At 43.9% G+C, this 12,366-nt stretch overlaps 1 protein-coding gene across 3 annotated transcripts; it reads right to left on the bottom strand.

Moving 5' to 3' along the window:
- Window positions 1-6,006: 6,006 nt before the first annotated feature.
- On the bottom strand, window positions 6,007-10,902 carry CCL15 (C-C motif chemokine ligand 15). Of its 3 annotated transcripts, none has more exons than XM_054455862.2 (5): window positions 10,648-10,901; window positions 8,436-8,495; window positions 7,850-7,961; window positions 7,292-7,431; window positions 6,007-6,552 (listed from the first exon to the last, which is right to left on the bottom strand). In XM_054455862.2, exons 1-4 carry the CDS (start codon window positions 10,721-10,723, stop codon window positions 7,338-7,340), a joined length of 342 nt encoding a protein of 113 aa, XP_054311837.1. In that variant the 5' UTR covers window positions 10,724-10,901; the 3' UTR covers window positions 6,007-6,552; window positions 7,292-7,337. The 3 variants fall into 3 exon arrangements, with proteins under 3 accessions (XP_054311837.1, XP_054311838.1, XP_054311835.1); XM_054455863.2 differs by having other exon boundaries at window positions 6,010-6,498; window positions 10,648-10,902; XM_054455860.2 differs by lacking the exon at window positions 6,007-6,552 and having other exon boundaries at window positions 7,198-7,431; window positions 10,648-10,890.
- Between the last annotated feature and the right edge of the window lie 1,464 nt (window positions 10,903-12,366).

Genomic DNA, 12,366 nt, shown 5'->3' on the forward strand with positions numbered 1-12,366 from the left:
GCCCAGCCCTCTATTTAGATTTTTTAAGATGACTTTTATGCACTTTTTTTTCTAGCTGTTTTTTACAATTTCCCATATATATATATATTTTTTGAGACAGGGTTTCACTCTGTCACTGTCACTCCAGGCTGGAGTACAGTGGTGTGATCTTGCCTCACTGCAGCCTTGACCTCTCGGGTTCAAGTGATCCTTCCACCTCAGCCTTCCAAGTAACTGGGACTACAAGTGCGCATCATCACACCTGGCTTATTTTTGTATTTTTAGTAGAGAGGAGGTTTTTGCTATGTTGGCCAGGCTGGTCTCAAACTCCTGGCCTCAAGGGATCTGCCCACTTAGGCCTCCCAAAGTGCTGGGATTATAGGCATGAGCCACTGCACCCAGCTTAAGATTTTTACTTTTAAAAATTCCAAATTGATTATCAGACTATTTAACCATGTTTAAAACTTTTTCCAATTTTATATTTCTTTTATAATTAAACAGCTTTGATGAGCAAAATAAAAAAATCAAATATCAACACAAGTGAAGAGCTGGCCCATTTTGTTACACATCCTTGAAAAGACAATGAAGACGCATTTTTCAACTCTTTTATTTTTTGATTACTAAAGAAATATGTGCCTTTCAGAATACTGCAAACAATGGTGAAGTTACAAAGTCCTGTTCAAATTTCCACTGCATTCTGCAGCATCAGCGTTACCTGGAAACTTGTTAAACATGCTGATTCTTTGGCCCTACCCCTGTCCTACTGAACCAGATTTCTAGGGGTGGGAGCCCACAATCTGTGTTTTCACAAGCCTTCTTGGTGACTTTTATGCATGCTAAAGTTTCAGAAGCCCTATCTATCACACAGCTTTCTAAATGCTGTGCTTCAATCTTATGTTGGTCACTTCAGTCACTGGCCAGTCCAACTAGGGCCTGGAGATACTTGAGTCCCAGGTTGGTTGCCTCTAGTATAAATGTCCTTCTCTTTTTGCTCCAATGTTGCATAAAAATTTGGAGACTTAGCAATGAATTAGATATGACTTTTTGCACCCAAGCATCATTCTTATTCTTATTTTCAGTCTTCTCTATAAACTGACATATTCTTTTTTATTTTTATTTTTTTTGAGACAGAGTCTCACTCTGTCACCTAGGCTGGAGTGCAGTGGCATGATCTCGGCTCACTGCAACCTCTGCCTTTCAGGTTCAAGCAAGTCTCCTGCCTCAGCTTCCCGAGTAGCTGGGATTACAGGTGTGCACCACCACGTCTGGCTAATTTTTGTGTTTTTAGTACAGACGGGGTTTCACCATGTTGGCCAGGCTGATCTTGAACTCCTGACCTCAGGTGATCTGCCCATCACAGCCTCCCAAAGTGCTAGGATTACAGGCGTGAGATACTGTGCCCGGCCCTGGACTGACATATTCTTGAAGGGCAATAGTCTACTTTGTTTGGTTTTCATGGTTTTCCTAATGCCTAGCACAATGCATAACCTAAAGTAGCCACTCAATAAAAATCTTTTTGAGCGGCAATAAATGTATGTTTCAAGATTCCAGAGAAATGGAGGTGGGTCCTTCTGGCTGGGATGAAGGGGGAAGGTTTTATGGTAGCATCTAAGCATCTAATCTAAGGGTTGAGTTTTGCTGGGCAGAGTTGAGAGGAGGGCATGCCTGGCAGAGGGCACCACACAAAGCAAGAAAGCAAAAAAGAACATGCTGTTTCTGAGGAACTGCGAGAACAGAGTATGTATTATGCAATTAACCTGCACATAACATGTTTTTGTCCCCTTCAAGACCTCAAAGACCTTCTGTGAGTGGCTAGATGCTTGGTTAGAATGGAAAATCTTGGGCTGGGTCTGGTGGGTGGCTCATGCCCATAATCCCAGAACTTTGGGAGGCTGAGGCAGGCAGATCATTTGAGGCCAGGAGTTTGAGACCAGCCCAGCCAACATGGAAAAACCCCATCTCTACTAAAAATACAAAAATCTGCTGGGTGTGGTGGTGGGTCCCTGTAATCCCAGCTACTCGGGAGGCTGAGGCAGGAGAATCACTTGAACCCAGGAGGTGGAGGTTGCAGTGATCCGAGATTGCACCCCTGCACTCCAGCCTGGGTGACAGAATGAGACTCCATCTAAAAAAAAAAAAAAAAAAGAGAGAGAAAAGAAGAATGGAAAGTCTTGGTTTTCATCCCTCATTTCTGTTGAGTTGCCATTGTCATGACACAACACCTTCATAAGTGGCCCTTTGGCATCCACACTGCCCAGACACTCTCCCTCCTCATTTCATCCTTCTAAGCTAAAAACCTGACCTGTCAGAGAGAACCATTGAAACCACATGAATCCTACTTAGGTCTAGGACAATTTTTAATTGAATAGCTGTTTAAATTCTTTTCTAAGGCTCTGAGACAAAATCTCCATGGAGAATCCAGAAGCTTCCGGATTGCCTCCCCTAGTTATATATTTAGGTACCAGTGAGCTGCTTTCAACTCAAAGCTTCTGAATTCAACAGCATTCAGTGGAGCAGTGAGAGCGACTTAAAAGATCATAACTGGATCAAAATGTATGCCAGAGGCCAGGTGTGGTGGCTCACACCTGTAATCCCAACACTTTGGGAAGCCGAGGCAGGAGGATTACTTGAGCCCAGGAGTTCAAGACCAGCCTGGGCAACAAGTGAGACCATGTCTCTACAAAAAATAAACAAAATTAGCTGGGTGTGGGGTGGTGCACACCTGTAGTCCCAGCTACTCAAGGGGCTGAGGTGGGAGAATCACTTAAGCCCAGAAGGTTGAGCCAAGGTGAATGACCCAAGATTGTGCCACTGCACCCCAGACTGGGTGACAGAGTGAGACCCTGTCTCAATAAACAAAACAAAGTAAGCCAGAACTCTGAGCATCTATGTTTGTCTTTTTCATCTCTGTAAATCCTGTTGAAATGACAGAAGAAATAGAAAAATAAATAGAACTCATAGTAGCAGTAAGGAGTCAGAAAATATGACATTGGTCTACCATAAGGTTAGACATTTCTGTTTTATATAAAGAACATGGGGCCAGGTGCGGTGGCTCACACCTGCAATCCCAGCACTTTGGGAGGCCGAGGCAGGTAGATCACTTGAGGTCGGGAGTTTGAGACCAGCCTGGTCAACATGGTGAAACCCCATCTCTATAAAAACTACAAAAATTAACCAGGCATAGTGGCAGGCACCTGTAATCCCAGCTACTCAGGAGGCTGAGGCAGGAGAATTGCTTGAACCCGGGAGTTGGAGGTTACAGTGAACCAAGATCACGCCACTACACTTCAGCCTGGGCAACAGAGCAAGACTGCATCTCAAAAAAAAGAAAGAACAAAAAAAGAACATGGGTCAGCTTGATAGCAGATCACAAGAAGGCTGAAAAAACACGTATCCTCATATAGGTGAAGGTGAAGATCATAGAAAAAGAGGATTTTCCCAACAGAACCCTGGATAATGTGAAGATCAGAGTCAGTGGGCACTGGGAGAAGACATTTGCATTGAGTGAATAAGCTATGACCTTGCTAGTTCCCATTCAGGATAGTCAGGTAGGGCATTTGCCCCAGGATAAAGCTACAAGCACAGTTCTCAAAATAAAAAAGGATATTTGCTATGGGAACCTCTCGGAGGGGACAGTGGGCCAGAGGGAGAATTGAGAAGTGCCCTGGATAACTTCCGGTCAAGGACAAGAAAACCTAACCCCATCCCTATCCCCTTACTCTGTCTGCCAGACATTAAGCTGACAACCTCACCAATGATATGAAAATCCTAAAGCCTCTGCCAAAAGTCTCCTGGAACTGATAAACAACTTCAGTAAAGTTTCAGGACACAAAATCAATGTGCAAAAACCAGTAGCATTTTTATACACCAATAGCATTCAAGCTGAGTGCCAAATCAAGAATGCAATCTCATTTACAATAGCCATACACACACACACACACACACACAAACCTAGAAATACATGTAACCAAGGAGGTGAAAGATCTCTACAATGAAAATTACAAAACACTGCTGAAAGAAATCATAGATGACATGAAAAAATGGAAAAACATTCCATGCTCATGAACTGGAAGAATCAATATCATTATAATGGCTGTATTGTCCAGGCAATCTACAGATTCAATGCTGTTTCTATCAAACTACCAATGTCACTTTTCATAGAACTAGAAAAACTATTCTAAAATTCATACGGAACCAATAAAAAGAGCCCAAATAGTCAAATCAATCCTAAACAAAAAGCAAAGCTAGAGGCATCATATTACCAGACTTCAAAGTATACTACAAGGCTACAGTAAACAAAATAGCATGGTATTGGTACAAAAACAGATACATAGACTAGTAGAACAGAATAGAAAATCCAGAAATAAAGCTGCACACCTACAGTCATCTGATCTTTGACAGAGTCAATAAAAATAAGCAAAGGGGTAAGGACTCCCTGTTTAATAAATGGTGCTGGGATAGCTGGCTAGCCATGTGCATAAGAATGAAACTGGACCCCTATTTTTCACCAGATACACAAAATAACTCAAGATGGATTCAAAATTCAAATATAAGACCTCAAACTATAAGAATCTTAGAAGAAAACCTAGGAAACACCATTTTGGACATTGGCCTTGGCAAATAATTTATGACTAAATCCCCAAAAGCAATTGCAATAAAAACAAAAATTGACAAGTGCTCAATTAAACTCAAGAGCTTCTGTACAGCAAAAGAAACTCATCAGCAGAGTAAACGGAAAACCTACAGAATGGGAAAAAAATATTTGCAAACTATGCATCCAACAAAGGTCTAATATCCAGAATCTATAAGTGCCTTAAACAGTTGAACAGCCAAAAACAAATAACCCCATTAAAAAATGGGCAAAAGACATGAACATACGTTCCTCAAAAGTAGACATATAAGCAGCCAGCAAACACATGAAAAAATGCTCAACATCACTAATCATCAGAGAAATGCAAATCAAACCCAAAATGAGTTACCGTCTCACACCAGTCAGAATGGCTATTAGTAAAAAGTCAAAAAAATAACATGCTGGTGAGGCTGCAGAGAAAAAGGGAACAGATATACACAGTTGGTGGGAATGTAAATTAGTTCAGCCACTGTGAAAAGCAGTTTGGTGATTTCTCAAATAACCTAAAACAGAACTACCATTCAACCCAGCAATCCCATTACTGGGTATATATTAATAAAAATCATTGCACAGAAAAAGACACATGCCCTTGTATGTTCATCAGAGCACTATTCACAATAGCAAAGACATGGAATCAACCTAGGTGCCCATCAATGTGGACTGGATAAAAAAATGTGGTACAGATACACCATGAGCTACTTCCTATGTAGCCACAAAAAGAATGAAATCATTCCTTTGGAGCAATATGGATGAAGTCGGAGGCCATTATCTTAACTGAATTAATGCAGGAACAGAAAACCAAATCCCACATGTTTTCACTTATAAGTGGGAGCTAAACATTGGTTACACATGGACATAAAGATGGCAACAATAGACACTGGGGACTACTACAGGAGGGAGGGAGAGAAGGGGGCAAGGGTTGAAAAACTATTGGGTACTATGCTCAGTACCTGGGTGATGGGATCAATTGTACCCCAAACTTCATGCAATATACCCAGGCAACAAACCTGCACATGTAACCCCTGAATCCAAAATAAATGTTGAAATTATAAAAATAAAGACAATAGAAAAAGAAAAAAATTCTAAAAATTCCCAGAGGGTCTAAAAATTTTTTTCTTACTAAGGAATAAGAAATCAACTGGCTTTGGAATTTTGGCCCTGTCTGAGATGCTAGAAGACAATTGAAGAATGTCTACATTGTTCTGAGAGAAAATTATTTTCAACATGAACTTTCATATTCAGTTGAACCATTTTCAAACTTAAAGACCAAAGTTTTCAGACCTTCAAAGTCCCAGAAAGTTTATTGCTCATATCAGTTGGAGTTTTTTGTTGGAAAGCTATACAAACTGACTCTGGTTGATTAAGCAAAAAGGACTTTACTGCAAAGATTTTGGGTAGTATCAGGAAGGCTTGAAAAGTAGGTAGAGGCTGAGTGCAGTGGCTCATGCCTGTGATCCCAGTACTTTGGGAGGCCGAGGTGGGTGGATCATCTGAGGTTAAGAGTTTGAGACCAGCCTGGCCAACATGGCGAAACCCTGTCTCTACTAAAAATACAGAAATTAGCCAGGTGTGGTGGCAGGCACATAATCCCAGCTAGTAGGGAGGCTGAGGCAGGAGAATTGCTTGAATCTGGGAGGCGGAGGTAGAATCCTAGAGAGACCAACTCCAATGCCACATCCAAAATCATGCCAGAAGAGTCAACTGGTGTGAATGCTGCCACTGCTGCTGGGCACTGCAGCTAGCATTGCTGACCTCTAGCACTGGTCATGGGGTACGTGTGCTGGCACTGCTGCTTCCAGAATCTGGAAGCTGTTGCCACCACCAGTGTCACCTGGATGGAGTCCTCTCTTTTTCTGCTTCTCTGCAACACTTGTTCCAGGCTCAGATCTCTGAAAGGGAGCATAGATTGGCCAAGCCTGAGTTGGGGATGCCTGCCCTGGCACCTATAGAGCAAAGGAGAGTGTTTGCTTTTGTCATCTTTTAAAGCAGAAGGCAGTTCAAAGATATTCTAGCAAAATGAAAAATAAACCCTTTTAGGAAGGAAGGAAGAGGAAAAGGAAGTTGTGGGCTACCTGTCATGGTGGAATGAACTCAGGTGTGTGATGAGAAGAAATCCCAGTATGACTTATTATTATTATTATTATTATTATTATTTTGGCAGGTCCAGAAAGCATTTCTGCAAGTTGGAATAGGAAGTTAGAAGGTCCTTGAAGACTGTCTCGAAGAATGAAGTAGTTACCACGAAACAGATGGTGTAAATATGCAAGTGCAAATATAGAATGATAAGGAAACAAAAAGCATTTCTCTTTGGGTTAATAGAAAAATATCAAAAGGAAATTATGGGAAAAATAAGAATTGTTATGGGATTATAATGGATCAAATGTTAAGTAAACTAGAAAATTGTGTGAACTGGGCAAATGATGGAGTAAAATAAACTTTCTTGAAATTGTAGCCAACCCTTTGAAGATTAGCTATTTCAGTAGAAGGGAGAAGATGAGATATAAGGTGAATTTGTATTTAATCATGTTGGGGCTCAGCAGTTGCTTCAGTTTTATATTAGTTTATTTCCTCTTAAAACTCAAGCAAAGTTAAAAATTTGAATACTCTTTATTAGATGCATTACTTTCATTACCAGACACAACAATATATATTTTTAAAGTATTTCAGGCCAAAAAAACTCACAGGAGGTGTTGGAGGTGGGTGGCTGGCCTCTTTTGTCTCTTTATTATTATATTGAGTAGGGCTTCAGCTTTTTCATGCAATCCTGAACTCCCGGACCACTGGGTTTGGCACAGACTTGCCGCCCCTTCTTGGTGAGGAATCTGGGGAACAAGGGAGAGAAAGATTACAAACTGAGGTGTGGGCAGATGGAGACAGGGGCCCCATCCGCCCTGCTCCTCAGATTTCCCAGTCAACACAGCCTGTTTTTTCCTTTCTCTGCTGATGGCAGCTCAGGGACAGTGTCCTTCTGAGACCCTCTCAGCCTGTGGGACTCCTTAATGACTCACGGAAGTGTCCTTGGGAAGCCTTGTGCCTGCTTTCTTCTTCCCTCCCTATCTCCTCTCCACTGGGAATGTCTCATCCCTGATGCCCTGCAGAATCCTCATAAGGACACAGCTGCCCCATATCTGGCAGGATCCAGAGGTTGGAACCCGATGGACGCCCATCCGTCGTGCCCTCCCTGCAAGATGCTGTGGGCTGCTTCTTCCCCAACACATGGTTGGTGAGCTTGGCACTTACATGACACCTGGCTTGGAGCACTCGCTGCTCGTTTCAAAATAACTTTCCATGAGTGAACACGGGATGCTTTGTGAGACGTAGGAGATGCAGCAGTCAGCAGCAAGGTGAAAGCCTGCAGCAAGAGAAAGGGTCATTTGAGGGCCAATCTTTCTCCTCGAAAGCACTGTGGAGCGTGAGAAGGCACAAGCCTCTGAAGACATGTTTCTCCTCCTCGGCCAGCACTTGCTGGCCTCTCCCTGCTTCAGACCCTCCCCAGGGTTTTGCCATGGGTCTGAGGGCACTCAGGGTGGGCCACAGCAGGACCAGAAAAATTTCTCCCAGAAGGGGAAAGCATCTGCAGACACCTGCAGGCCTCAGAGAGCATCTTCTTCTCCAAAGGAGCAGGCTCTTGGGGCAGCCAGAGGGGAACAGAGAAGGCATCTATGGAGAGGGTCCGCCTACCCTGTCCTGATCTTCCTTGGAGATGTTCACCACCCTCAGGACACTCTCATTCTCCTCCCATTCTGTAAACAGGGACAATGGATCCCATAGTGCAGACCTGCACCTGCTGGCTGCTTTTAAATGTATGCCGTATCTGATCACTTACTGTTCAGAACTACTGGATTTTCCAATGGAAGCTTTGACAGCATTAACTCTGTCTCTGCATCTGAAAGATAACACGACAGGGAAGGAAATCACTGGGCGGCAGCAGTATGTTTCAGCATCTCCACCCACCCCATTGCTCATCCTCCTGAGGCAGAGAGGCTCTGAAGCTGGACCACCACCACCTGTCTGGGTTCTAGGCCTGCCTGCTGGCCCATTTATTCCATTAGGGCCCTGAGACTTTTCAGAGACCTTTGAAAATGTAGACATGAAATCTTTGTATTGACTCTGAAATACTAAAAGCAACTGAACCTAACATGGTTCAGTTAATGGAATGTCTACATGATGTGACACAGTCTACAAGTTTTTCTACACATTTCTGGAATAATTTTTTATTATAGGGCTCTGGAAACAGAGAGGTTTTATCAGCGCTTATGGTGGCACAGTATCCCCTTAAGTGAAGTGAGTCTATTATGGTCTTTATTCATCCCAGTTAGCAGAAATAGTCATGTGTTTGCTACAGAAAAATTGCTGTGTTTGATTGAAATAGTCTTCCTTGGCCCCACCAAGGACAAGTACCATCTAGGTATGTATTACTTTTTTTTTTTTTTTTAGCTGAGACAGGGTCTTGTTCTGTCAACCAGGCTGGGGCACAGCGGTATGATCATAACTCACTGCAGCCTCGAGGTCCTGGGCTCAAGTGATCCTCCTGCCTCAGCCTCCTGAGAAGCTGGGACTACAGGTGCGAGCCACAATGCCTAGCTAATAGTTTAACTTTTTGTAGTGATGAGTTCTTGCCGTGATGCCCAGGCTGGTCTTGAACTCCTGGGGTCAAGCAATTCTTCTAGCTCAGCCTCCCAAAGTGCTGGGATTATAGGTGAGCCACCATGCCTAGCGTGTATTACCTTTTGAAAACCAGAGAAATTCTGTATTCCAAAATACATCTAGCCTGATAGGATTTTGATAAGGGATTGCATACCTGTATTATGCTAAATAGAAAAATGCGGCCAGGCGTGGTGGCTCAGGCCTGTAATCCCAGCACTTTGGGAGGCCAAGGTGGGCAGATCACGAGATCAGGAGATTGAGACCATCCTGGCTAACATGGTGAAACCCCATCTCTACTAAAAATACAAAAAATCAGCCAGGCGTGGTGGCAGGCACCTGTAGTCCCAGCTACTCAGGAGGCTGAGGCAGGAGAATGGCGTGAACCTGGGAGGCAGAGCTTGCAGTGGTCCGAGATCGCACCACTGCACTCCAGCCTGGGAGACAGAGCGAAACTCCATCTCAAAAAAAAAAAAAAAATCTTGACAGCTTGGGAGAGACTGACCGTTGCACGGCTAACCAATTCATAGAGATAGCAAAGGGTTTAGACCTTTCATATACAAATCAAAAAATCCTGAGCCCATATGCCCAGCCACCTCCTTTGCTAACTCTCACACACCAATCCAGTATTTCCACTGTTCTAAATCATCCTAAGGATGAGTACTAGACAGCTAGAGACTATCCCTATATCCCAAAGCCTGAAAGGCTTATTCAGACTACTCAGCCCTAAAGTGTATGCTCTGTGCTGCCTTGCTTTCCCCCCAGAAACCCCAATAAAGGTTCTGGCATAGGTTGTCCCTTCCCTCCTGTTTGTGACCCCTGCCCGTGACTCCTGCCCTGGATGCTTCCCTTGGGGCCCTGTGTGGCACGGTGTACCTCCTTCTCTTGGGAAATGTAAATAATACATTCTTTTTTCAATGTCATTGGCCTCTTTGTGTTGACATTCACCTCCGCAAATTAAGATTCCATAGGAACAAGTGAGACGGTGATCTTGGGTGAATTACCTGGCTGGTTCCTTTTCCACTCCCAAATCATAGTTTTACACCAGATGGTAGATAGCAGTTCTAGCACCATAAAATTGTATGATTCTTTTTACAAATTTACAATTTAATTACAGTTCTTTTGTTCCAGCTAAAATATCAGCTAAGGGAAAGAATCAGATAATTTTTGCTGTGAAAAGGGAAATAATTGGCCCCAAATGGGACCAGTCATCTGTGTACATTTCCCCCCCAGGGTCCAAAGGCTGCAGACAGAGCCAGGTCTCTACTCTGCTGGTGCTTTTTAAATAAGTTCCATAACCATGTCTGGGCTAGAGAGTAGTCACAACGTGTCTCCGTCCCAGAGCTTGAGTTACCATGGACCTGGTCACCTGGGAGAAAGCTCACTGGACTCACCATTTGTGAACCGGGCCTGGGATCCAAGGACAGCAACAAGCATGAGGCAGGAGAGGGCAGCCACGGAGACCTTCATCCTCCTGGTGGGCAGGCAGGGCTGGCCGAGGACTCCTGGGCTCACTGCTTCCTGGCTCCCCAGGATACCAGCTCTGCCCTTGTATTTATAAGAAGAGGAGGATCCAGGAAGTCCCAGGGCAGAGGTCAGAATGCTCTTCTTTAACTATATAATAGTTACCATGCAGTTTCCAAAAAGAGAACAAGGCTGAGAGTGCAACAGAAAGTAGAGGAAAAGGATGACTTGAACTGTTCCTGTGGATTTCCTGAATTATCCCAATAGCTACAGGCAGATAGAAAGAAATGTTTCAAGGAAGAGTCTTCTCTCCAGGAGATTAATCTAATCCTCTAAGCCTGGGATAGGAGTGGGGGACTATCTTAGACTCTTGGATTCAGGATTGGGATGTGGTGAATGCTGCCCTTTTTTCCCTTTCCAGTTCTATTCCTGTAGTTCCAACCAGGAGGTGTCAGCAGTGGTGAATCCATATCAGTCTGCAGCAGCCTCAATTCTTGCCTCCTCAGAAGAAAGAATTCAACTGAGGGGTATAAGGCAGAGTGAGAGACCGAGACAAGATTTAGAGCAGGAATGAAAGTAAAGAACACTTGGAAAAGTGCCAAGCAGGTGACTTGAGAGAGGGTTTGACCTTTGGATTGGGGTTTTATATGCTGGCATTCTGCATGCGCAGTGGTCTGCCACCACTTGGGAGGGGCTGCATGCACAGTGTGTTTACTGGAGTTGTACGCTTGCCCACTTGAGGCATTCCTTCTTGACCAGTCAAGTGTTCCTAGGTCACATACCAGTTGAACTCCGCCATTTTGCCTCTTAGTGCACATATTTGAGCCTACTTGCCTGACTCCTGAGATCTTATTGGGAAACTGTTGATCACCAGTTTGAGATATTTCTATCTATTGGGAGACTGCCTTTGTGGTGCTGGCTTTGACCAATTACTATTTTAGAGAGACAGTGTAACAACTGCCTGACCATCACCTGATGGTTGTCTGACATTCCTGGTGGGGCAGGGGGCTCTCCTGCCCTGCTCATGTCTGAATAACTACCTACTATAAAACAGGGATTTTTTTTTTTTTTTTTGAGATGGAGTTTTGCTCTTGTTGCCCAGGCTGGAGTGCAGTGGTGCAATCTCGCTCACTGCAAACTCCACCTCCCGGGTTCAAGTGATTCTCCTGCCTCAGCCTCCCGAGTAGCTGGGATTACAGGCATGTGCCACTACACTCAGCTTATTTTGTATTTTTAGTAGAGACGGGGGTGTTCACCATATTAGTCAGGCTGGTCTCAAACTCCTGACCTCAGGTGATCCACCTGCCTCGGCCTCCCAAACAAAGGGACTTCAAAGGTAAGAACGAGTCAAGCTGGCCACCAAAATGGAGAAGTGGAAAGTCTCAAGATTAGAGGCTAGAAGACCTTCCCAGGCACTGATGATGCCACGTCAAGTTCTAACCACCCCATCTTGGACCTTCAAGTGCCTCCAAAGCCTATGATAAAGGGTGACCGCCAGAGGGAAGTCTCTAATCTGCGAACTTGGCTGTGATTTTTCAAACAGAATCTGCCAGTGGCTTCTCATGGACTTGAGTCAACTCCAAGGTTTGTGAGTGTAGAAAGTCCTTCAGAATAGGGTTCTCCTTATATGCACAACCCCTCTATTTTCT

This window comes from Pongo pygmaeus, chromosome 19, assembly GCF_028885625.2.
Source record: "Pongo pygmaeus isolate AG05252 chromosome 19, NHGRI_mPonPyg2-v2.0_pri, whole genome shotgun sequence".
Lineage (NCBI taxonomy): Eukaryota > Metazoa > Chordata > Mammalia > Primates > Hominidae > Pongo > Pongo pygmaeus.